The sequence below is a fragment of the Leptodactylus fuscus genome, unplaced genomic scaffold, assembly GCF_031893055.1.
Source record: "Leptodactylus fuscus isolate aLepFus1 unplaced genomic scaffold, aLepFus1.hap2 HAP2_SCAFFOLD_88, whole genome shotgun sequence".
Lineage (NCBI taxonomy): Eukaryota > Metazoa > Chordata > Amphibia > Anura > Leptodactylidae > Leptodactylus > Leptodactylus fuscus.
The window spans coordinates 359,527-387,263 of NW_027440926.1; the positions used below are offsets into that span (position 1 = coordinate 359,527).

General features: G+C 46.2%; 1 protein-coding gene across 1 annotated transcript; it reads right to left on the reverse strand.

Moving 5' to 3' along the window:
* Positions 1–27,737, reverse strand: LOC142188966 (uncharacterized). The gene is made up of 7 exons (XM_075262076.1): positions 27,532–27,737; positions 23,652–23,789; positions 5,680–5,895; positions 5,478–5,601; positions 5,334–5,395; positions 2,477–2,579; positions 1–1,132 (listed from the first exon to the last, which is right to left on the reverse strand). Exons 2-7 carry the CDS (start codon positions 23,727–23,729, stop codon positions 216–218), a joined length of 1,500 nt encoding a protein of 499 aa, XP_075118177.1. The 5' UTR covers positions 23,730–23,789; positions 27,532–27,737; the 3' UTR covers positions 1–215.

Genomic DNA, 27,737 nt, shown 5'->3' on the forward strand with positions numbered 1-27,737 from the left:
GCAGTATATAGAACTGCCTGTGCCCAATCTGATGAAAGGTCCTCATGAGGGGGGTGATGAGTTAGGTCATTAACACACAATAGAAGTCACAGAGATTACACCAATGTAGTCAGCAATTTTCTGTTTTATATCAGATAGCGCCCTGAAGTAGAAGGCCCTACAATGGAACTCCAAACCTTATACCTCGCACCTGATTAATATTACAATGGCTTCTCTCACGTGTGAATTCTCTGATGTTTCACAAGATTTGATTGAGTTGTAAAACATTTCCCACATTCTGAACATGAAAATGGCTTCTCCCCTGTATGACTTCTTACATGGTCAACTAGATTAGATTTCTGAGGAAAACATTTCCCACATTCAGGACATGAGTATGGCTTCTCTCCTGTGTGAATTCTCAGATGTCGAATAAGAGCAGATTTATGGTTAAAACATCTTCCACATTCTGAGCATGAAAATGGCTTCTCTCCTGTGTGAACGCTCTGATGTTTAACAAGACCTGATTTCTGGCTAAAACATTTCCCACATTGCAAACATGAAAATGGCTTCTCCCCAGTGTGAGTTCTTTGATGTTCAACAAGGTTTGATTTAATGCCATAACACTTCCCACATTCGGAGCAGGAAAATGGCTTCTCTCCTGTGTGAATTCTCCGATGTCTGAGAAGATCTGATTTCTGTTTAAAACATTTCCCACATTCCAAACATGGAAAAGGCTTCTCTCCAGTATGAACTGTCTCATGTGTAATGAGATTAGATTTTTTTATAAAACATTTCCCACACAGTGAACATGAATAAGGTTTTTCTCCTGTGTGAATTCTCTTGTGTGTAATAAGATTTGATTTTTTGATAAAACATTTCCCACATTCAGGACATGAAAAGGTCTTCTCCCCTGTGTGACTTCTCCCATGTAAAACTCCTACTATGTGACTTTTATTCTGTCTAACAGTCTGTGTTGAATCAGATGACTGGACAAGTATGATAGGATCAGAGGACAGATCTCTGCCATGGTGGGATGAGTAGATATTTGGGGTAATGTTTTGCTCTTCAGATGTATCTTGTGGGATACCATGATCAGGTGCGTTAAGATCCGAAGACATCAGATATTGTTCTGAATACCCGGTACAGTCATCTGCTGAGAATAAAAATCACTTTTAATAATTTTGAAGAATATAACCTCAAAATTGTATGGATATTTTATAATATTTCTATAAGTTAAGATAATCCTTTAATACTCCCACAGTGGGGAAATTTCAGCATGTTACAGAAGCCTAGTAATACATGTACAGGATAATACACAGTAATATATTACAGACGTAGGCACACATATGCTGAGAAGATATACTAGGAGTCGCGGTTGGAAGGAAGGACTTGCGATAGCTCCTTCTCACACTTGGGGTGAAGCAGTCGGTTACTTACAGCGCTGCCAAGTCCCATCAGGGTCCCATACATGGGGTGGGGTTTGTTCTCCCGCATAGAGGTCACCATGTACAGTATCCTTCTGTCACCCACCACCTGTACTGGGTCCAGGGGGCTCCCCAGGACAGAGCTGGCCCTCCTGATCAGCCTGTCAAGTCTATTTCTGTCCCTGGTTGATATACTGCTCCCCCAGCAGGACACACCGAAAAAGATGGCTGAAGCAACCACAGAGTTGAAAAAGACCCTGAGAAGTGTCCCCTGGACTCCGAAGGCCCTCAGCCTCCTGAGCAGGTAGAACCTGCTGGCCCTTTCTGTGCAACGTCTCCAGGTGATCGGCCCAGTCTAGTTATATAAAACATCTTCCAACATGTGATAGATTGTGCAGGATACTGGCTGCCAAATTGTGAGCCACAACCACCTGGAGGGGAAGTCATGTAGTGAGGATGTTATGGGTAGCTGATATTCCATCTATTATTGTCCACAGACTCAGGGCAACCAGGTGGGAACACAGTGTTCCTGCTATCCAGCAATGGCAGCAAACTCTCACTAACCCCAGAAGAAATGCCCCTCTGCAAAGCAAGATAGTTCCCTTTCAAGTTTCTACCAATCATGTAAGCTATTGTTGAAAGATAATCCGAGGCAGTAAAGCAGGGGCTGGCATTGTCTAGGCCTATTGTATGCCTACTAAAAACTGCTGCCACGGTACGGTTACCATGATGCGCACATATAGAATACAGATCTATACCACATGTAGCTGTATCTGCATGTGTGAATGGGGTATAGTTATTCCATATACAATGCTGCAGGACTCTCAGTGTTTGTATTTTGTTCATTGGGTAAATCTCGCCATGTCTTGTATTCTGTTGTCTACGTATACATGTTCTATTCTATTCTTTGGTATATCCCTCCATGTCCTGTACTCTTTTGTCTGGGTATATCCTAAGGGCTCTTTAGTCCCAATAGTAGATAAATACAGTGGATATGCTACATCGCTAGTGTAAATGCATTAGCAAAACCGATAACTGGAATCTGTGACGAGGATTTAGTGGTACCTACTCACCTGGGTTCTTATCTGTAGGAAATTCCTTCTTACACTGCTCATCTCCATGTTCACATGTCTCAGCAGCATTTACTCTGTTCTGACATTTACCAGGATTCAGGAGCTGTCAAGTAAATGTCATCAGACAGATAAAGAAGTTACATAAAAGGTCTTACATGAGGAAAATGATCAACAATCAGCATGATGAACAAATGTGAGTTGACAGGAGGAGTTAGCTTAGCACGTAGCTGCAAGAGACAGATATTAGATGATGACTCGAGGACAACCTCTAGAAGCTCAGACAGAGGTAGATCCTGCATGGCTAGACATGCTTTATGCCATTTCAGTGGAGACAAAACCAAGAAGAACAAACTGCATATAAGAGACACGCAACCCAGAAAAAAAATTATATACAAACAACATATAACGCTTTCCAACCAAGACTGAACAACAAATTCCGAGGCAAGACCCATCACTACTGTGTTTCTCGAAAATAAGACAGGGTCTTAATTTTTTTTTTTTTTTTTTACAAAAAAGGATAGGGCTTATTTTCGGGGTAGGTCTTATTTTTCAGGCACTGGAGCAAATCTGAATCTTTTCTGATTCGCTCCAGATGATTTGTAAAATGGTTAGGGTTGTTGTAACCCTAACTTACAGTCACAATATATGGTGCAGGGTCAGAGGGTTTTAAACATTCTGGCATCCCCTCAACTTTACCAGAGATGCTGTAATGGAGTGGCCATGACTGAGAGCAAGCAGGTGTGGCACCTGACATCTGGTCATGTAAGTAGCCAAGCCCAAAGTATTGTAGCGACCAGGTAGTGGAACCCAGGAGCCGGCACTCGGGAGGCAGTACTTAGGAGTGGGTGAGCAGATTTTGCACGCTCATGGTGGGAGGTAGCGGCACACTTGTCCTGGACAGTTGGGAGCTATGATATGCCTATTCTCTGTCTGTGTGACGTCAGTGACATAACCTAGTGCTGGAGGTGCTGACTGTAACTAGGGCTTATTTTTGGAGAAACAGGGTAACTAATGGCAAGAACTACACCTTATTCTCCACATTCATTGGCCTATATTTAAAGGGTTGGCCACTTTCAGACAAATGTTATTGTTTGTATAACAAAAAGTTTTACAATTGTCCAATATAGGGCAGCACAATGGCTCAGTGGTTCTAGCACTGCAGCCTTGCAGTTCTGGAGTCCTGGGTTCAAATCCTGCCAAGTACAACATCTGCAAGGAGTTTGTATTTTCTACCCGTGTTTGCGTGGGGGTTTCCTCCTACGCTCCAAAGACATACTGATAGGGAAAAATAAATAAAAATTCTTCCATATACTTTCTGTATCAGTTCCTCTCGGTTTTCTAGATTTCTGCTTGCTGTCATTCATTCTGCTTACGTCCAATGGATCAGTCCATCAGTTCATGATCATGTGATGGACACAGGTGCAGATGTCTGGTTACTCTGCTGTGATTGGGGATAAACAATATTTTATAGGCTATATATTTATTTCATATTTTTTTTCTCATTCCAGGGAATGATTGCGTCAGTATTAGATCAGTATGTCTTAGGTTGTCAGGTCAGATCTCAATTTATTTGTTAAAAGTGCTTGTTAACTTTAATATACAATTGTGGTAGAATTTCACAAGCTTTCTAATATGTACATACAGGGAATAACTTGGTTCACGCACATCTCCTTACATTGTGCCATTACTGAATGGTTTTCCAACATGCCTTAATCTATGAGCTCCCTATTATACTACAACCTATCTTCCTTACTATTATATTGTGATGATCCGAGCAGATTGTGCTAATGGAGGGTAATATTTGATGTGCTCATGGGGTTCCTGTATTGGTTTGTCTCTTACGGACTCATTGTCTATAATTTAATCTTCCATCTACCATGTATACAGTGTGGTTTGGGAGTAATGCTGGATGTGGTTATTACACTATGCAAGCGCTCAGGAATAAGGAAATTGCTGGTATATTGTAGCTTGTTATTCTAAACGTGCCTGCATTATCTTATGAAATACCAAAATAAGTTATTACAAAATAAGTTCGTCCATAGCGCCTGCGTATTGTAACACAAAAGACACTGGCAGCTTCACTTACTGGATCTTTGACTACCTAAGGTAATATATATATATATATATATATATATATATATATATATATATATATATATATATATATATATATGAGCATATAATATAGCTTTCTTTCCAATCCATGGGCAATACATGTGGGGAAGGTCTTCTAGAGACTTTTGTTCATTTGTTTAGGGGGGTCATTTACCATATTATTTACTTCAATACAGGTACGGTATATCTGAATATAGTGGCCATTATCACATGGCTTTCACATTATATTTAATGTGCGTTTTTTGTTTTGTTTTAATTTTTTTCTTCTCTTCACAGATATTGGAGAAAGTTTCCCCCTCATTTATTACAGGGTTAGTTTTAGGGACAGCCATGTCACTTTATATATGAATTTACTCCTTATTGTATGGTTTCTCACCACAATCTGCACATATTATATGTAGTCCTGCTGAGCTTATAATCTGCTCTTATATCTTTGAGCCTTATTCTGTATTGTGAATAAGATAAGCTCTTATGAGACCTGGTTATTTTTCTGGTTTCAACTGTTTTTAACCCAACTGATATGTGCTAATAAAGATTTGTATATTGTTTCAATTTCCTGGGTTGAACATGGTTGCAACTTGTTCTTTTGGGTTTAGTACAGAGCAAAAGTGGGGTCTAATCAGACAAGAGACTAAACTGCAGGAAAGTGCGTCCTGTATAGATCAAACAAGACCAGGTATAATACTGAAGGAAACAACAATTACAAAACCTTCTACAGATGACAAGAAATCGATCCATCTACCTGATGATCCTGTGGAAGAGGAGCAGGACCTCTCTGTGGGGTTGTCTTCTTACTGAATGTACCTGTAGGAGACACATACATGGACTGAATCCATACATACATATAAGAAATGACAGGATGTGCGTATATAGTCATGTCTGTTACCTCCTGATGTGAGGGACCAGTGATCCTTCATCATGACCTTCTTGTATTGACCCTTGTGTTTTTCCAAGTACTCCCACTCCTCCATGGAGAAATATACAGCAATATCCTGACACCTTATAGGAACCTGACAACACAATGATACAGTCATCACCCCGACCCCTCCAGTTACTGTATAATGTCCCAGCATTCCCAGCAGTGTCACCTCTCCAGTCAGCAGCTCCAGCATCTTGTAAGTGACTTCTAGGATCTTCTGCTCATGTATTTGAAAGTGACGGTTAGGCTGTGAGATGGGGTCCCGGCTCCAACTACACCCTCCTCTTGGTGGTGTGATGGGATCCCAGCTACATTCTCCTGACTCCTGGAGATGAATGCTGGGGGGCACACACTCATCTGAAGTCTTTTTCACCATTGTGTAATCCTGTGTATGGAGAGAGACGGAATAAACACAGTTTTGCTCCCAAAAGTGTGAGATGACACCCCATTGTATAGAGTTGTCGTGAGATCACATCTAGGAAACTGGGTTCAGTTCTGTAGACCCTACCTATGAAAAAAAGTGATCTGGTCCTTACATGGCTACAAAATAACAGAAAACTTAGAGGATGTGACAGCGCTTCAGTATGGTACAACCCAGTTATTAAATTATTCATAAATGTATAGAAGAAATAAAAGAGGAACTGAGAGAGTTAGAAGATGAGATGATGCAGGCCCCAGATCTCCTGAACAAGACATGAAAGCGGGCAGATCCCCTATTAGCATCAAACTTGTCAGAGATAGCTTATCAATGAAGAGAAGTTGCAAAGGAGGTGCATGCTCCTAATATAAAGAGACAAGATGGAGAGGGCGCTCTACTACTAATATAAGGAAAGACTAGATGGAGGGGGCACTCTACAACTAATATAAGGACAGAATAGATGGAGGGGGCGCTCTATTCCTAATATAAGGACAGACTGGATGGAGGGGGCGCTCTATTCCTAATATAAGGACAGACTAGATGGAGGGGGCGCTCTACTACTAATATAAGGAAAGACTAGATGGAGGGGGCACTCTACAACTAATATAAGGACAGAATAGATGGAGGGGGCGCTCTATTCCTAATATAAGGACAGACTGGATGGAGGGGGCGCTCTATTCCTAATATAAGGACAGACTGGATGGAGGGGGCGCTCTCCTCCTAATATAAGGATAGACTAAACGGAGGGGGCGCTCTCCTCCTAATATAAGGACAGACTAGATGGAGGGGGCGCTCTCCTAATATTAGGACAGACTAGATGGAGGGGGCGCTCTACTACTAATATAAGGACAGACTGGATGGAGGGGGCGCTCTCCTCCTAATATAAGGACAGACTAGATGGAGGGGGACGCTCTCCTCCTAATATAAGGACAGACTAGATGGAGGGGGCGCTCTCCTAATATTAGGACAGACTAGATGGAGGGGGCGCTCTACTACTAATATAAGGACAGACTGGATGGAGGGGGCGCTCTCCTCCTAATATAAGGACAGACTAGATGGAGGGGGCGCTCTCCTAATATTAGGACAGACTAGATGGAGGGGGCGCTCTACTACTAATATAAGGACAGACTAGATGGAGGGGGCGCCCTCCTCCTAATATAAGGACAAACTGGATGGAGGGGGCGCTCTCCTAATATTAGGACAGACTAGATGGAGGGGGCGCTCTACTACTAATATAAGGACAGACTAGATGGAGGGGGTGCCCTCCTCCTAATATAAGGACAAACTGGATGGAGGGGGCGCTCTCCTAATATTAGGACAGACTAGATGGAGGGGGCGCTCTACTACTAATATAACAACAGACTGGATGGAGGGGGCGCTCTCCTCCTAATATAAGGACAGACTAGATGGAGGGGGCGCTCTCCTCCTAAGATAAGGACAGACTAGATGGAGGGGGCGTTCTCCTCCTAATATAAGGACAGACTAGATGGAGGGGGCGCTCTCCCCCTAATATAAGGACAGACTAGATGGAGGGGGCGCTCTACTACTAATATAAGGACAGACTAGATGGAGGGGGCGCTCTACTACTAATATAAGGACAGACTAGATGGAGGGGGCGCTCTATTCCTAATATAAGGACAGATTAGATGGAGGGGGCGCTCTACTCCTAATATAAGGACAGACTAGAAGGAGGGGGCGCTCTACTACTAATATAAGGACAGACTAAATGGAGGGGGCGCTCTCCTCCTAATATAAGTACAGACTAGATGTAGAGGGCGCTCTCCTCCTAATATAAGGACAGATTAGATGGAGGGGGCGCTCTGCTCCTAATATAAGGACAGACTAGATGGAGGGGGCGCTCTACTACTAATATAAGGACAGACTAGATGGAGGGGGCGCTCTATTCCTAATATAAGGACAGACTGGATGGAGGGGGCGCTCTCCTCCTAATATAAGGACAGACTAAATGGAGGGGGCGCTCTCCTCCTAATATAAGGACAGACTAGATGGAGGGGGCGCTCTCCTCCTAATATAAGGACAGACTAGATGGAGGGGGCGCTCTCCTCCTAATATAAGGACAGACTGGATGGAGGGGGCGCTCTCCTCCTAATATAAGGACAGACTAGATGGAGGGGGCGCTCTCCTCCTAATATAAGGACAGACTAGATGGAGGGGGCGCTCTCCTAATATTAGGACAGACTAGATGGAGGGGGCGCTCTACTACTAATATAAGGACAGACTGGATGGAGGGGGCGCTCTCCTCCTAATATAAGAGAGACTAGATGGAGGGGGCGCTCTCCTCCTAATATAAGGACAGATTAGATGGAGGGGGCGCTCTATTCCTAATATAAGGACAGACTGGATGGAGGGGGCGCTCTCCTCCTAATATAAGGACAGACTAAATGGAGGGGGCGCTCTCCTCCTAATATAAGGACAAACTAGATGGAGGGGGTGCTCTCCTAATATTATGACAGACTAGATGGAGGGGGTGCTCTACTACTAATATAAGGACAGACTGGATGGAGGGGGCGCTCTCCTCTTAATATAAGGACAGACTAGATGGAGGGGGCGCTCTCCTAATATTAGGACAGACTAGATGGAGGGGGCGTTCTCCTCCTAATATAAGGACAGACTAGATGGAGGGGGCGCTCTACTACTAATATAAGGACAGACTGGATGGAGGGGGCGCTCTCCTCCTAATATAAGGACAGACTAGATGGAGGGGGACGCTCTCCTCCTAATATAAGGACAGACTAGATGGAGGGGGCGCTCTCCTAATATTAGGACAGACTAGATGGAGGGGGCGCTCTACTACTAATATAAGGACAGACTGGATGGAGGGGGCGCTCTCCTCCTAATATAAGGACAGACTAGATGGAGGGGGCGCTCTCCTAATATTAGGACAGACTAGATGGAGGGGGCGCTCTACTACTAATATAAGGACAGACTAGATGGAGGGGGCGCCCTCCTCCTAATATAAGGACAAACTGGATGGAGGGGGCGCTCTCCTAATATTAGGACAGACTAGATGGAGGGGGCGCTCTACTACTAATATAAGGACAGACTAGATGGAGGGGGTGCCCTCCTCCTAATATAAGGACAAACTGGATGGAGGGGGCGCTCTCCTAATATTAGGACAGACTAGATGGAGGGGGCGCTCTACTACTAATATAACAACAGACTGGATGGAGGGGGCGCTCTCCTCCTAATATAAGGACAGACTAGATGGAGGGGGCGCTCTCCTCCTAATATAAGGACAGACTAGATGGAGGGGGCGTTCTCCTCCTAATATAAGGACAGACTAGATGGAGGGGGCGCTCTCCTCCTAATATAAGGACAGACTAGATGGAGGGGGCGCTCTACTACTAATATAAGGACAGACTAGATGGAGGGGGCGCTCTACTACTAATATAAGGACAGACTAGATGGAGGGGGCGCTCTATTCCTAATATAAGGACAGATTAGATGGAGGGGGCGCTCTACTCCTAATATAAGGACAGACTAGATGGAGGGGGCGCTCTACTACTAATATAAGGACAGACTAAATGGAGGGGGCGCTCTCCTCCTAATATAAGTACAGACTAGATGTAGAGGGCGCTCTCCTCCTAATATAAGGACAGATTAGATGGAGGGGGCGCTCTGCTCCTAATATAAGGACAGACTAGATGGAGGGGGCGCTCTACTACTAATATAAGGACAGACTAGATGGAGGGGGCGCTCTATTCCTAATATAAGGACAGACTGGATGGAGGGGGCGCTCTCCTCCTAATATAAGGACAGACTAAATGGAGGGGGCACTCTCCTCCTAATATAAGGACAGACTAGATGGAGGGGGCGCTCTCCTCCTAATATAAGGACAGACTAGATGGAGGGGGCGCTCTCCTCCTAATATAAGGACAGACTGGATGGAGGGGGCGCTCTCCTCCTAATATAAGGACAGACTAGATGGAGGGGGCGCTCTCCTCCTAATATAAGGACAGACTAGATGGAGGGGGCGCTCTCCTAATATTAGGACAGACTAGATGGAGGGGGCGCTCTACTACTAATATAAGGACAGACTGGATGGAGGGGGCGCTCTCCTCCTAATATAAGAGAGACTAGATGGAGGGGGCGCTCTCCTCCTAATATAAGGACAGATTAGATGGAGGGGGCGCTCTATTCCTAATATAAGGACAGACTGGATGGAGGGGGCGCTCTCCTCCTAATATAAGGACAGACTAAATGGAGGGGGCGCTCTCCTCCTAATATAAGGACAAACTAGATGGAGGGGGTGCTCTCCTAATATTATGACAGACTAGATGGAGGGGGTGCTCTACTACTAATATAAGGACAGACTGGATGGAGGGGGCGCTCTCCTCCTAATATAAGGACAGACTAGATGGAGGGGGCGCTCTCCTCTTAATATAAGGACAGACTAGATGGAGGGGGCGCTCTCCTAATATTAGGACAGACTAGATGGAGGGGGCGTTCTCCTCCTAATATAAGGACAGACTAGATGGAGGGGGCGCTCTACTACTAATATAAGGACAGACTAGATGGAGCGGGCGCTCTCCTCCTAATATAAGAACAGACTAGATGGAGGGGGCGCTCTACTACTAATATAAGGACAGACTAGATGTAGGGGGCGCTCTCCTCCTAATATAAGGACAGATTAGATGGAGGGGGCGCTCTACTACTAATATAAGGACAGACTAGATGGAGGGGGCGCTCTCCTCCTAATATAAGGACAGACTAGATGGAGGGGGCGTTCTCCTCCTAATATAAGGACAGACTAGATGGAGCGGGCGCTCTCCTCCTAATATAAGAACAGACTAGATGGAGGGGGCGCTCTACTACTAATATAAGGACAGACTAGATGGAGGGGGCGCTCTACTACTAATATAAGGACAGACTAGATGGAGGGGGCGCTCTCCTCCTAATATAAGGACAGACTAGATGGAGGGGGCGTTCTCCTCCTAATATAAGGACAGACTAGATGGAGCGGGCGCTCTCCTCCTAATATAAGAACAGACTAGATGGAGGGGGCGCTCTACTACTAATATAAGGACAGACTAGATGGAGGGGGCGTTCTCCTCCTAATATAAGGACAGACTAGATGGAGGGGGCGCTCTCCTCCTAATATAAGGACAGACTAGATGGAGGGGGCGCTCTCCTCCTAATATAAGGACAGACTAGATGGAGGGGGCGCTCTCCTCCTAATATAAGGACAGACTAGATGCAGGGGGCGCTCTCCTCCTAATATAAGAACAGACTAGATGGAGCGGGCGCTCTCCTCCTAATATAAGAACAGACTAGATGGAGGGGGCGCTCTACTACTAATATAAGGACAGACTAGATGTAGGGGGCGCTCTCCTCCTAATATAAGGACAGACTAAATGGAGGGGGCGCTCTCCTCCTAATATAAGGACAAACTAGATGGAGGGGGTGCTCTCCTAATATTATGACAGACTAGATGGAGGGGGTGCTCTACTACTAATATAAGGACAGACTGGATGGAGGGGGCGCTCTCCTCCTAATATAAGGACAGACTAGATGGAGGGGGCGCTCTCCTCTTAATATAAGGACAGACTAGATGGAGGGGGCGCTCTCCTAATATTAGGACAGACTAGATGGAGGGGGCGTTCTCCTCCTAATATAAGGACAGACTAGATGGAGGGGGCGCTCTACTACTAATATAAGGACAGACTAGATGGAGCGGGCGCTCTCCTCCTAATATAAGAACAGACTAGATGGAGGGGGCGCTCTACTACTAATATAAGGACAGACTAGATGTAGGGGGCGCTCTCCTCCTAATATAAGGACAGATTAGATGGAGGGGGCGCTCTACTACTAATATAAGGACAGACTAGATGGAGGGGGCGCTCTCCTCCTAATATAAGGACAGACTAGATGGAGGGGGCGTTCTCCTCCTAATATAAGGACAGACTAGATGGAGCGGGCGCTCTCCTCCTAATATAAGAACAGACTAGATGGAGGGGGCGCTCTACTACTAATATAAGGACAGACTAGATGGAGGGGGCGCTCTACTACTAATATAAGGACAGACTAGATGGAGGGGGCGCTCTCCTCCTAATATAAGGACAGACTAGATGGAGGGGGCGTTCTCCTCCTAATATAAGGACAGACTAGATGGAGCGGGCGCTCTCCTCCTAATATAAGAACAGACTAGATGGAGGGGGCGCTCTACTACTAATATAAGGACAGACTAGATGGAGGGGGCGTTCTCCTCCTAATATAAGGACAGACTAGATGGAGGGGGCGCTCTCCTCCTAATATAAGGACAGACTAGATGGAGGGGGCGCTCTCCTCCTAATATAAGGACAGACTAGATGGAGGGGGCGCTCTCCTCCTAATATAAGGACAGACTAGATGCAGGGGGCGCTCTCCTCCTAATATAAGGACAGACTAGATGGAGCGGGCGCTCTCCTCCTAATATAAGAACAGACTAGATGGAGGGGGCGCTCTACTACTAATATAAGGACAGACTAGATGTAGGGGGCGCTCTCCTCCTAATATAAGGACAGATTAGATGGAGGGGGCGCTCTCCTCCTAATACAAGGACAGACTGGATGGAGGGGGCGCTCTCCTCCTAATATAAGGACAGACTAGATGGAGGGGGCGCTCTCCTCCTAATATAAGGACAGACTAGATGGAGGGGGCGCTCTCCTCCTAATATAAGGACAGACTAGATGGAGGGGGCGCTCTCCTCCTAATATAAGGACAGACTAGATGGAGGGGGCGTTCTCCTCCTAATATAAGGACAGACTAGATGGAGGGGGCGCTCTCCTCCTAATATAAGGACAGATTAGATGGAGGGGGCGCTCTCCTCCTAATATAAGGACAGATTAGATGGAGGGGGTGCTCTACTACTAATATAAGGACAGACTAGATGGAGGGGGCGCTCTACTACTAATATAAGGACAGACTAGATGTAGGGGGCGCTCTATTCCTAATACAGTCCTATGAAAAAGTTTGGGCACCCCTATTAATCTTAATCATTTTTAGTTCTAAATATTTTGGTGTTTGCAGCAGCCATTTCAGTTTGATATATCTAATAACTGATGGACACAGTAATATTTCAGGACTGAAATGAGGTTTATTGTACTAACAGAAAATGTGCAATATGCATTAAACCAAAATTTGACTGGTGCAAAAGTATGGGCACCCTTATCATTTTATTGATTTGAATACTCCTAACTACTTTTTACTGACTTACTGAAGCACAAAATTGGTTTTGTAACCTCACTGAGCTTTGAATTTCATAGCCAGGTGTATCCAATCATGAGAAAAGGTATTTAAGGTGGCCAATTGCAAGTTGTTCTCCTATTTGAATCTCCTCTGAAGAGTGGCATCATGGGCTACTCAAAACAACTCTCAAATGATCTGAAAACAAAGATTGTCCAACATAGTTGTTCAGGGGAAGGATACAAAAAGTTGTCTCAGAGATTTAACTTGTCAGTTTCCACTGTGAGGAACATAGTAAGGAAATGGAAGACCACAGGGACAGTTCTTGTTAAGTCCAGAAGTGGCAGGCCAAGAAAAATATCAGAAAGGCAGAGAAGAAGAATGGTGAGAACAGTCAAGGACAATCCACAGACCACCTCCAAAGAGCTAAAGCATCATCTTGCTGCAGATGGTGTCACTGTGCATCGGTCAAAAATACAGCGCACTTTGCACAAGGAGAAGCTGTATGGGAGAGTGATGAGAAAGAAGCCGTTTCTGCAAGCACACCACAAACAGAGTCGCCTGAGGTATGAAAAAGCACATTTGGACAAGCCAGCTTCATTTTGGAAGAAGTTCCTGTGGACTGAGGAAACAAAGATTGAGTTGTTTGGTCATACAAAAAGGCATTATGCATGGCGTCCAAAAAAAACAGCATTACAAGAAAAACACATGCTACCCACTGTAAAATTTGGTGGAGGTTCCATCATGCTTTGGGGCTGTGTGGCCAATGCCAGCACCGGGAATCTTGTTAAAGTTGAGGGTCGCATGGATTCCACTCAGTATCAGCAGATTCTTGAGAATAATGTTCAAGAATCAGTGACGAAGTTGAAGTTACCCCAGGGATGGATATTTCAGCAAGACAATGATCCAAAACACCGCTCCAAATCAACTCAGGAATTCATGCAGAGGAACAATTACAATGTTCTGGAATGGCCATCCCAGTCCCCAGACCTGAATATCATTGAACATCTGTGGGATGATCTGAAGCGGGCTGTCCATGCTCGGCGACCATCTAACTTAACTGAACTTGAATTGTTTTGTAAAGAGGAATGGTCCAAAATACCTTCATCCAGGATCCAGGAACTGATTAAAAGCTACAGGAAGCGACTAGAGGCTGTTATCTTTGCAAAAGGAGGATCTACTAAATATTAATGTCACTTTTCTGTTGAGGTGCCCATACTTTTGCACCAGTCAAATTTTGGTTTAATGCATATTGCACATTTTCTGTTAGTACAATAAACCTCATTTCAATCCTGAAATATTACTGTGTCCATCAGTTATTAGATATATCAGACTGAAATGGCTGCTGCAAACACCAAAATATTTAGAACTAAAAATGATTAAGATTAATAGGGGTGCCCAAACTTTTTCATAGGACTGTATAAGGACAGACTGGATGGAGGGGGCGCTCTCCTAATATTAGGACAGACTAGATGGAGGGGGCGCTCTACTACTAATATAAGGACAGACTGGATGGAGGGGGCGCTCTCCTCCTAATATAAGAGAGACTAGATGGAGGGGGCGCCCTCCTCCTAATATAAGGACAGACTAGATGGAGGGGGCGCTCTACTACTAATATAAGGACAGACTAGATGGAGGGGGCGCTCTACTACTAATATAAGGACAGACTAGATGGAGGGGGCGCTCTCCTAATATTAGGACAGACTAGATGGTGGGGGCGCCCTCCTCCTAATATAAGGACAGACTAGATGGAGGGGGCGCTCTCCTTCTAATATAAGGACAGACTAGATGGAGGGGGCGCTCTCCTCCTAATATAAGGACAGACTAGATGGAGGGGGCGCTCTCCTCCTAATATAAGGACAGATTAGATGGAGGGGGCGCTCTACTATTAATATAAGGACAGACTAGATGGAGGGGGCGCTCTACTACTAATATAAGGACAGACTAGATGGAGGGGGCGCTCTATTCCTAATATAAGGACAGATTGGATGGAGGGGGCGCTCTATTCCTAATATAAGGACAGACTAGATGGAGGGGGCGCTCTACTATTAATATAAGGACAAACTAGATGGAGGGGGCGCTCTACTACTAATATAAGGACAGACTAGATGGAGGGGGCGCTCTCCTAATATTAGGACAGACTAGATGGAGGGGGCGCTCTACTACTAATATAAGGACAAACTAGATGGAGGGGGCGCTCTACTACTAATATAAGGACAGACTAGATGGAGGGGGCGCTCTCCTAATATTAGGACAGACTAGATGGAGGGGGCGCTCTCCTCCTAATATAAGGACAGACTAGATGGAGGGGGCGCTCTCCTCCTAATATAAGGACAGACTAGATGGAGGGGGCGCTCTCCTCCTAATATAAGGACAGACTAGATGGAGGGGGCGCTCTCCTCCTAATATAAGGACAGACTAGATGGAGGGGGCGCTCTCCTCCTAATATAAGGACAGACTAGATGGAGGGGGCGCTCTCCTCCTAATATAAGGACAGACTAGATGGAGGGGGCGCTCTCCTCCTAATATAAGGACAGACTAGATGGAGGGGGCGTTCTCCTCCTAATATAAGGACAGACTAGATGGAGGGGGCGCTCTCCTCCTAATATAAGAACAGACTAGATGGAGGGGGCGCTCTACTACTAATATAAGGACAGACTAGATGGAGGGGGCGCTCTCCTCCTAATATAAGGACAGATTAGATGGAGGGGGCGCTCTACTACTAAAATAAGGACAGACTAGATGGAGGGGGCGCTCTACTACTAATATAAGGACAGACTAGATGGAGGGGGCGCTCTACTACTAATATAAGGACAGACTGGATGGAGGGGGCGCTCTCCTAATATTAGGACAGACTAGATGGAGGGGGCGCTCTACTACTAATATAAGGACAAACTAGATGGAGGGGGCGCTCTACTACTAATATAAGGACAGACTAGATGGAGGGGGCGCTCTCCTCCTAATATAAGAACAGACTGGATGGAGGGGGCGCTCTCCTCCTAATATAAGGACAGACTAAATGGAGGGGGCGCTCTCCTCCTAATATAAGGACAGACTACATGGAGGGGGCGCTCTCCTAATATTAGGACAGACTAGATGGAGGGGGCGCTCTACTACTAATATAAAGACAAACTAGATGGAGGGGGCGCTCTCCTCCTAATATAAGGCCAGATTAGATGGAGGGGGCGCTCTACTACTAAAATAAGGACAGACTAGATGGAGGGGGCGCTCTACTACTAATATAAGGACAGACTAGATGGAGGGGGCGCTCTATTCCTAATATAAGGACAGACTGGATGGAGGGGGCGCTCTCCTCCTAATATAAGGACAGACTAGATGGAGGGGGCGCTCTACTACTAATATAAGGACAGACTAGATGGAGGGGGCGCTCTACTACTAATATAAGGACAGACTAGATGGAGGGGGCGCTCTATTCCTAATATAAGGACAGACTGGATGGAGGGGGCGCTCTCCTCCTAATATAAGGACAGACTAAATGGAGGGGGCGCTCTCCTCCTAATATAAGGACAGACTACATGGAGGGGGCGCTCTCCTAATATTAGGACAGACTAGATGGAGGGGGCGCTCTACTACTAATATAAGGACAGTCTGGATGGAGGGGGCGCTCTCCTCCTAATATAAGGACAGACTAGATGGAGGGGCGCTCTCCTCCTAAGATAAGGACAGACTAGATGGAGGGGGCGCTCTCCTAATATTAGGACAGACTAGATGGAGGGGGCGCTCTACTACTAATATAAGGACAAACTAGATGGAGGGGGCGCTCTACTACTAATATAAGGACAGACTAGATGGAGGGGGCGCTCTCCTAATATTAGGACAGACTAGATGGAGGGGGCGCTCTCCTCCTAATATAAGGACAGACTAGATGGAGGGGGCGCCCTCCTCCTAATATAAGGACAAACTAGATGGAGGGGTCGCTCTATTACTAATATAAGGACAGACTAGATGGAGGGGGCGCCCTCCTCCTAATATAAGGACAGACTAGATGGAGGGGGCACTCTCCTCCTAATATAAGGAAAGACTAGATGGAGGGGGCGCTCTCCTCCTAATATAAGGACAGACTGGATGGAGGGGGTGCCCTCCTCCTAATATAAGGACAGACTAGATGGAGGGGGCGCTCTCCTCCTAATATAAGGACAGACTAGATGGAGGGGGCGCTCTACTACTAATATAAGGACAGACTAGATGGAGGGGGCGCTCTACTACTAATATAAGGACAGACTAGATGGAGGGGGCGCTCTCCTAATATTAGGACAGACTAGATGGAGGGGGCGCTCTCCTCCTAATATAAGGACAGACTAGATGGAGGGGGCGCTCTCCTCCTAATATAAGGACAGACTAGATGGAGGGGGCGCTCTCCTCCTAATATAAGGACAGACTAGATGGAGGGGGCGCTCTCCTCCTAATATAAGGACAGACTAGATGGAGGGGGCGCTCTCCTCCTAATATAAGGACAGACTAGATGGAGGGGGCGCTCTCCTCCTAATATAAGGACAGACTAGATGGAGGGGGCGCTCTCCTCCTAATATAAGGACAGACTAGATGGAGGGGGCGTTCTCCTCCTAATATAAGGACAGACTAGATGGAGGGGGCGCTCTCCTCCTAATATAAGAACAGACTAGATGGAGGGGGCGCTCTACTACTAATATAAGGACAGACTAGATGGAGGGGGCGCTCTCCTCCTAATATAAGGACAGATTAGATGGAGGGGGCGCTCTACTACTAAAATAAGGACAGACTAGATGGAGGGGGCGCTCTACTACTAATATAAGGACAGACTAGATGGAGGGGGCGCTCTACTACTAATATAAGGACAGACTGGATGGAGGGGGCGCTCTCCTAATATTAGGACAGACTAGATGGAGGGGGCGCTCTACTACTAATATAAGGACAAACTAGATGGAGGGGGCGCTCTACTACTAATATAAGGACAGACTAGATGGAGGGGGCGCTCTCCTCCTAATATAAGAACAGACTGGATGGAGGGGGCGCTCTCCTCCTAATATAAGGACAGACTAAATGGAGGGGGCGCTCTCCTCCTAATATAAGGACAGACTACATGGAGGGGGCGCTCTCCTAATATTAGGACAGACTAGATGGAGGGGGCGCTCTACTACTAATATAAAGACAAACTAGATGGAGGGGGCGCTCTCCTCCTAATATAAGGCCAGATTAGATGGAGGGGGCGCTCTACTACTAAAATAAGGACAGACTAGATGGAGGGGGCGCTCTACTACTAATATAAGGACAGACTAGATGGAGGGGGCGCTCTATTCCTAATATAAGGACAGACTGGATGGAGGGGGCGCTCTCCTCCTAATATAAGGACAGACTAGATGGAGGGGGCGCTCTACTACTAATATAAGGACAGACTAGATGGAGGGGGCGCTCTACTACTAATATAAGGACAGACTAGATGGAGGGGGCGCTCTATTCCTAATATAAGGACAGACTGGATGGAGGGGGCGCTCTCCTCCTAATATAAGGACAGACTAAATGGAGGGGGCGCTCTCCTCCTAATATAAGGACAGACTACATGGAGGGGGCGCTCTCCTAATATTAGGACAGACTAGATGGAGGGGGCGCTCTACTACTAATATAAGGACAGTCTGGATGGAGGGGGCGCTCTCCTCCTAATATAAGGACAGACTAGATGGAGGGGCGCTCTCCTCCTAAGATAAGGACAGACTAGATGGAGGGGGCGCTCTCCTAATATTAGGACAGACTAGATGGAGGGGGCGCTCTACTACTAATATAAGGACAAACTAGATGGAGGGGGCGCTCTACTACTAATATAAGGACAGACTAGATGGAGGGGGCGCTCTCCTAATATTAGGACAGACTAGATGGAGGGGGCGCTCTCCTCCTAATATAAGGACAGACTAGATGGAGGGGGCGCCCTCCTCCTAATATAAGGACAAACTAGATGGAGGGGTCGCTCTATTACTAATATAAGGACAGACTAGATGGAGGGGGCGCCCTCCTCCTAATATAAGGACAGACTAGATGGAGGGGGCACTCTCCTCCTAATATAAGGAAAGACTAGATGGAGGGGGCGCTCTCCTCCTAATATAAGGACAGACTGGATGGAGGGGGTGCCCTCCTCCTAATATAAGGACAGACTAGATGGAGGGGGCGCTCTCCTCCTAATATAAGGACAGACTAGATGGAGGGGGCGCTCTACTACTAATATAAGGACAGACTAGATGGAGGGGGCGCTCTACTACTAATATAAGGACAGACTAGATGGAGGGGGCGCTCTACTACTAATATAAGGACAGACTAGATGGAGGGGGCGCTCTACTACTAATATAAGGACAGACTAGATGGAGGGGGCGCCCTCCTCCTAATATAAGGACAAACTAGATGGAGGGGTCGCTCTATTACTAATATAAGGACAGACTAGATGGAGGGGGCGCCCTCCTCCTAATATAAGGACAGACTAGATGGAGGGGGCACTCTCCTCCTAATATAAGGACAGACTAGATGGAGGGGGCGCTCTCCTCCTAATATAAGGACAGACTGGATGGAGGGGGTGCCCTCCTCCTAATATAAGGACAGACTAGATGGAGGGGGCGCTCTCCTCCTAATATAAGGACAGACTAGATGGAGGGGGCGCTCTACTACTAATATAAGGACAGACTAGATGGAGGGGGCGCTCTACTACTAATATAAGGACAGACTAGATGGAGGGGGCGCTCTACTACTAATATAAGGACAGACTAGATGGAGGGGGCGCTCTACTACTAATATAAGGACAGACTAGATGGAGGGGGCGCCCTCCTCCTAATATAAGGACAAACTAGATGGAGGGGTCGCTCTATTACTAATATAAGGACAGACTAGATGGAGGGGGCGCCCTCCTCCTAATATAAGGACAGACTAGATGGAGGGGGCACTCTCCTCCTAATATAAGGACAGACTAGATGGAGGGGGCGCTCTCCTCCTAATATAAGGACAGACTGGATGGAGGGGGTGCCCTCCTCCTAATATAAGGACAGACTAGATGGAGGGGGCGCTCTCCTCCTAATATAAGGACAGACTAGATGGAGGGGGCGCTCTACTACTAATATAAGGACAGACTAGATGGAGGGGGCGCTCTACTACTAATATAAGGACAGACTAGATGGAGGGGGCGCTCTACTACTAATATAAGGACAGACTAGATGGAGGGGGCGCTCTACTACTAATATAAGGACAGACTAGATGAAGGGGGCGCTCTACTACTAATATAAGGACAGACTAGATGGAGGGGGCGATCTCCTCCTAATATAAGGACAGACTAGATGGAGGGGGCGCCCTCCTCCTAATATAAGGACAGACTAGATGGAGGGGGCACTCTCCTCCTAATATAAGGACAGACTAGATGGAGGGGTGTTCTCCTCCTAATATAAGGACAGACTAGATGGAGGGGGCGTTCTCCTCCTAATATCTCTTCCTGTTATGGATTTTTTTTTCTTGATGTCTGACTGGTTAAAAAATGCTATACAGATGATAGAAATGTAGTACAGATACCTCTCCGCTCAGCAGATACATGATAGAAATGTAGTACAGTTACCTCTCCGCTCAGCAGATACATGATAGAAATGTAGTACAGATACCTCTCCGCTCAGCAGGGAGATGATAGAAATGTAGTACAGATACCTCTCCGCTCAGCAGATACATGATAGAAATGTAGTACAGTTACCTCTCCGCTCAGCAGATACATGATAGAAATGTAGTACAGATACCTCTCCGCTCAGCAGGGAGATGATAGAAATGTAGTACAGATACCTCTCCGCTCAGCAGATACATGATAGAAATGTAGTACAGATACCTCTCCGCTCAGCAGATACATGATAGAAATGTAGTACAGATACCTCTCCGCTCAGCAGATAGATGATAGAAATGTAGTACAGATACCTCTCCGCTCAGCAGATAGATGATAGAAATGTAGTACAGATACCTCTCCGCTCAGCAGGGAGATGATAGAAATGTAGTACAGATACCTCTCCGCTCAGCAGATAGATGATAGAAATGTAGTACAGATACCTCTCCGCTCAGCAGGGAGATGATAGAAATGTAGTACAGATACCTCTCCGCTCAGCAGATAGATGATAGAAATGTAGTACAGTTACCTCTCCGCTCAGCAGATACATGATAGAAATGTAGTACAGATACCTCTCCGCTCAGCAGATAGATGATAGAAATGTAGTACAGTTACCTCTCCGCTCAGCAGATAGATGATAGAAATGTAGTACAGTTACCTCTCCGCTCAGCAGATAGATGATAGAAATGTAGTACAGTTACCTCTCCGCTCAGCAGATAGATGATAGAAATGTAGTACAGATACCTCTCCGCTCAGCAGATAGATGATAGAAATGTAGTACAGATACCTCTCCGCTCAGCAGGTAGATGATAGAAATGTAGTACAGATACCTCTCCGCTCAGCAGATACATGATAGAAATGTAGTACAGTTACCTCTCCGCTCAGCAGGTAGATGATAGAAATGTAGTACAGTTACCTCTCCGCTCAGCAGGTAGATGATAGAAATGTAGTACAGTTACCTCTCCGCTCAGCAGGTAGATGATAGAAATGTAGTACAGTTACCTCTCCGCTCAGCAGATAGATGATAGAAATGTAGTACAGTTACCTCTCCGCTCAGCAGGTAGATGATAGAAATGTAGTACAGTTACCTCTCCGCTCAGCAGAGATGATAGAAATGTAGTACAGTTACCTCTCCACTCAGCAGATAGATGATAGAAATGTAGTACAGATACCTCTCCGCTCAGCAGATAGATGATAGAAATGTAGTACAGATACCTCTCCGCTCAGCAGATACATGATAGAAATGTAGTACAGTTACCTCTCCGCTCAGCAGATTGTACTACATTTCTATCATCTATCTGCTGAGCGGAGAGGTAACTGTACTACATTTCTATCATCTATTTGCTGAGCGGAGAGGTATCTGTACTACATTTCTATCATCTATGTGCTGAGCGGAAGGTATCTGTACTACATTTCTATCATGTATCTGCTGAGCGGAGAGGTAACTGTACTACATTTCTATCATCTACCTGCTGAGCGGAGAGGTAACTACTACATTTCTATCATCTATCTGCTGAGCGGAGAGGTATCTGTACTACATTTCTATCATCTATCTGCTGAGTGGAGAGGTAACTGTACTACATTTCTATCATCTCTCTGCTGAGCGGAGAGGTAACTGTACTACATTTCTATCATCTGTTACCTCTCCGCTCAGCAGGTAGATGATAGAAATGTAGTACAGTTACCTCTCCGCTCAGCAGGTAGATGATAGAAATGTAGTACAGTTACCTCTCCGCTCAGCAGGTAGATGATAGAAATGTAGTACAGTTACCTCTCCGCTCAGCAGATAGATGATAAAAATGTAGTACAGTTACCTCTCCGCTCAGCAGATACATGATAGAAATGTAGTACAGTTACCTCTCCGCTCAGCAGGTAGATGATAGAAATGTAGTACAGTTACCTCTCCGCTCAGCAGATACATGATAGAAATGTAGTACAGTTACCTCTCCGCTCAGCAGGGAGATGATGAAATGTAGTACAGATACCTCTCCGCTCAGCAGATACATGATAGAAATGTAGTACAGATACCTCTCCGCTCAGCAGATACATGATAGAAATGTAGTACAGTTACCTCTCCGCTCAGCAGATACATGATAGAAATGTAGTACAGTTACCTCTCCGCTCAGCAGGTAGATGATAGAAATGTAGTACAGATACCTCTCCGCTCAGCAGATAGATGATAGAAATGTAGTACAGATACCTCTCCGCTCAGCAGATAGATGATAGAAATGTAGTACAGTTACCTCTCCGCTCAGCAGATACATGATAGAAATGTAGTACAGATACCTTCCGCTCAGCAGATAGATGATAGAAATGTAGTACAGATACCTCTCCGCTCAGCAGATAGATGATAGAAATGTAGTACAGTTACCTCTCCGCTCAGCAGATACATGATAGAAATGTAGTACAGTTACCTCTCCGCTCAGCAGGTAGATAATAGAAATGTAGTACAGTTACCTCTCCGCTCAGCAGATACATGATAGAAATGTAGTACAGATACCTTCCGCTCAGCAGATAGATGATAGAAATGTAGTACAGATACCTCTCCGCTCAGCAGATAGATGATAGAAATGTAGTACAGTTACCTCTCCGCTCAGCAGATACATGATAGAAATGTAGTACAGTTACCTCTCCGCTCAGCAGGTAGATAATAGAAATGTAGTACAGTTACCTCTCCGCTCAGCAGATACATGATAGAAATGTAGTACAGATACCTCTCCGCTCAGCAGATAGATGATAGAAATGTAGTACAGATACTTCTCCGCTCAGCAGATAGATGATAGAAATGTAGTACAGTTACCTCTCCGCTCAGCAGGTAGATGATAGAAATGTAGTACAGTTACCTCTCCGCTCAGCAGGGAGATGATAGAAATGTAGTACAGATACCTCTCCGCTCAGCAGGTAGATGATAGAAATGTAGTACAGTTACCTCTCCGCTCAGCAGGTAGATGATCTCCAACGTGAAGTCTAATATTCTTCTGGTGATCTCATTCCTGTCTTCGTCCATCTTTTGTGGGTCATTCAGGAGAAGTGTTCTGGAGGAGGAAACTAGATGAGTTCAGGCGATCTAGAATAGCAGGAAATTTATGGTGAGAGGAGGGGCTCTAAATCATACAGAACCTCTGCTTCTAATAGTCCTCACCACATGGACTAGAGGGGGATTCCAAAGACTGCCATTTAAGGTATAAATGTCTGACAGATGCAGGTTGTACCTCAGGAACCCTCTTATATGTAGACAATGGGGAGGAGGCCACCTATGTTCTCAGTAGAGGTATACAATACATACTTATAGCATTCCTTCTTTCTAACCAACGGTACAGCTAGTTGTAATGATTGGGTAGCTACCAGTAACAATGGGGATGGCTATCTGTAATGATGGATCTACTGCCTGTAAAAATGCTGTGGCTGCCCGCAATGATGGGGTGACTACCTGTAATGATGGGTGGCTATCAGCAATGATGGGATGACTACCTGTAATTATGGCGCGGCTAGTTGTAATGATAACGTGGCTGCCTGCTATAACGATGGTGATGACTACCTGTAATGATGAGGTTGTTGCCTGTAATGATGAGGGGCTACCAGAAATGATAGGGCGGCTAGTTATAATGATGGGACGACTACCTGTAACAGTGATGATTACCTGTAATGATGGGACGACTACCTGTAATGATGGTGCGGCTAGTAGTAATAACAGGAGGCTACCAGCAGTTATGGGACGACTACCTGTAACGGTGAAGGCTACCTGTAATTATGGGGTGACTTCCTGTAACGGTGATAATTACCTGGAACGATAGTGATGACTACCTGTAATGATGGTGCGGCTAGTTGTAGTGACAGGTGGCTACCAGCAATGATGGGGTGACTACCTGTAACGATGGTGATGATTACCTGTAATGATGGGACGACTACCTGTAATTATGGCGCGGCTAGTTGTAATGATAACGTGGCTGCCTGCTATAACGATGGTGATGACTACCTGTAATGATGAGGTTGTTGCCTGTAATGATGAGGGGCTACCAGAAATGATAGGGCGGCTAGTTATAATGATGGGACGACTACCTGTAACAGTGATGATTACCTGTAATGATGGGACGACTACCTGTAATGATGGTGCGGCTAGTAGTAATAACAGGAGGCTACCAGCAGTTATGGGACGACTACCTGTAACGGTGAAGGCTACCTGTAATTATGGGGTGACTTCCTGTAACGGTGATAATTACCTGGAACGATAGTGATGACTACCTGTAATGATGGTGCGGCTAGTTGTAGTGACAGGTGGCTACCAGCAATGATGGGGTGACTACCTGTAACGATGGTGATGATTACCTGTAATGATGGGACGACTACCTGTAATTATGGCGCGGCTAGTTGTAATGATAACGTGGCTGCCTGCTATAACGATGGTGATGACTACCTGTAATGATGAGGTTGTTGCCTGTAATGATGAGGGGCTACCAGAAATGATAGGGCGGCTAGTTATAATGATGGGACGACTACCTGTAACAGTGATGATTACCTGTAATGATGGGACAACTACCTGTAATGATGGTGCGGCTAGTAGTAATAACAGGAGGCTACCAGCAGTTATGGGACGACTACCTGTAACGGTGAAGGCTACCTGTAATTATGGGGTGACTTCCTGTAACGGTGATAATTACCTGGAACGATAGTGATGACTACCTGTAATGATGGTGCGGCTAGTTGTAGTGACAGGTGGCTACCAGCAATGATGGGGTGACTACCTGTAACGATGGTGATGACTACCTGTAATGATGGTGCTGTTGCTTGCAATGATGAGTGGCCACCAGAAATGATAGGGCGGCTAGTTATAATGATGGGTGGCTACCAGCAATGACGGGACGACTACCTGTAATGATGGCGTGGCTTGCTGTAATGTTGGGGTGACTACCTGTAATGACGGGACGACTACCTGTAATGATGGCGTGGCTTGCTGTAATGATGGGGTGACTACCTGTAATGACGGGACGACTACCTGTAATGATGGCGTGGCTCGCTGTAATGACGGGGCGACTAGCTGTAATGACGGGACGACTACCTGTAATGATGGCGTGGCTTGCTGTAATGATGGAGTGACTACCTGTAATGACGGGACGACTACCTGTAATGATGGCGTGGCTTGCTGTAATGATGGGGTGACTACCTGTAATGACGGGACGACTACCTGTAATGATGGTGTGGCTCGCTGTAATGATGGGGTGACTACCTGTAATGACGGGACGACTACCTGTAATGATGGCGTGGCTCGCTGCAATGATGGGGTGACTACCTGTAATGACGGGACGACTACCTGTAATGATGGCGTGGCTCGCTGTAATGATGGGGTGACTACCTGTAATGACGGGACGACTACCTGTAATGATGGCGTGGCTCGCTGTAATGATGGGGTGACTACCTGTAATGACGGGACGACTACCTGTAATGATGGCGTGGCTTGCTGTAATGATGGAGTGACTACCTGTAATGACGGGACGACTACCTGTAATGATGGCGTGGCTTGCTGTAATGATGGGGTGACTACCTGTAATGACGGGACGACTACCTGTAATGATGGGGTGACTACCTGTAACGATGGTGATGACTACCTGTAATGATGGTGCTGTTGCCTGCAATGATGAGTGGCCACCAGAAATGATAGGGTGGCTAGTTATAATGATGGGTGGCTATCAGCAATGACGGGACGACTACCTGTAATGATGGCGTGGCTTGCTGTAATGATGGGGTGACTACCTGTAACGATGGTGAGGACTACCTGTAATGATGGTGCGGCTAGTTGTAATGACAGGTGGCTACCAGCAATGATGGGGTGACTACCTGTAACGATGGTGATGACTACCTGTAATGATGGTGCTGTTGCCTGCAATGATGAGTGGCCACCAGAAATGATAGGGCGGCTAGTTATAATGATGGCGTGGCTTGCTGTAATGATGGGGTGACTACCTGTAATGATGGCGTGGCTAGTTATAATGATGGAGTGACTACCTGTAATGACGGGACGACTACCTGTAATGACGGCGTGGCTCGCTGTAATGATGGAGTGACTACCTGTAATGACGGGACGACTACCTGTAATGATGGCGTGACTACCAGCAATGACGGGACGACTACCTGTAATGATGGCGTGGCTCGCTGTAATGATGGGGTGACTACCTGTAATGATGGCGTGACTACCTGTAATGATGGGACGACTACCTGTAATGATGGCGTGGCTTGCTGTAATGATGCCGTGGCTTGCTGTAATGATGGGGTGACTACCTGTAATGATGGGGTGACTACCTGTAATGACGGGACGACTACCTGTAATGATGGCGTGACTACCAGCAATGACGGGACGACTACCTGTAATGATGGCGTGGCTCGCTGTAATGATGGGGTGACTACCAGCAATGACGGGACGACTACCTGTAATGATGGCGTGGCTCGCTGCAATGATGGGGTGACTACCTGTAATGATGGGACGACTACCTGTAATGATGGCGTGGCTCGCTGTAATGATGGGGTGACTACCTGTAATGATGGCGTGGCTCGCTGTAATGATGGGGTGACTACCTGTAATGATGGGGTGACTACCTGTAATGATGGCGTGGCTTGCTGTAATGAGCAGGCACCATGGTTGCTATGGCAGCGTCACTGCGCCTGGTAACGTGATGAGGGATTCTAGCTCGGGCTGGGCTGTTTCAGTTTTTCAGGGGAGGGGGGCGCGCATACCCCTAAAGTTATTGATCTCAGTGAATCTACTGTAGTGCGGGGCAGGGATAAAGAAAGAATCAAACTCCTCAAGCACATCTTACCTTAAGGCAGGAGTCACACACAGGTTTCCTGTATATGAAGCAAACCCCCAAAATAATGCACAGTGGTCAGGTGTGAACGTAATCTGACAGCAAGAAGTGTCCAGGCGCTCTGTGTGAGTCTATGGGCTGTGATACTGGCTGATAACAGAGAGACCGAGCGCTCCACACACAACTGCACTGACAAGTAAGGACCTGTCATGACGTCA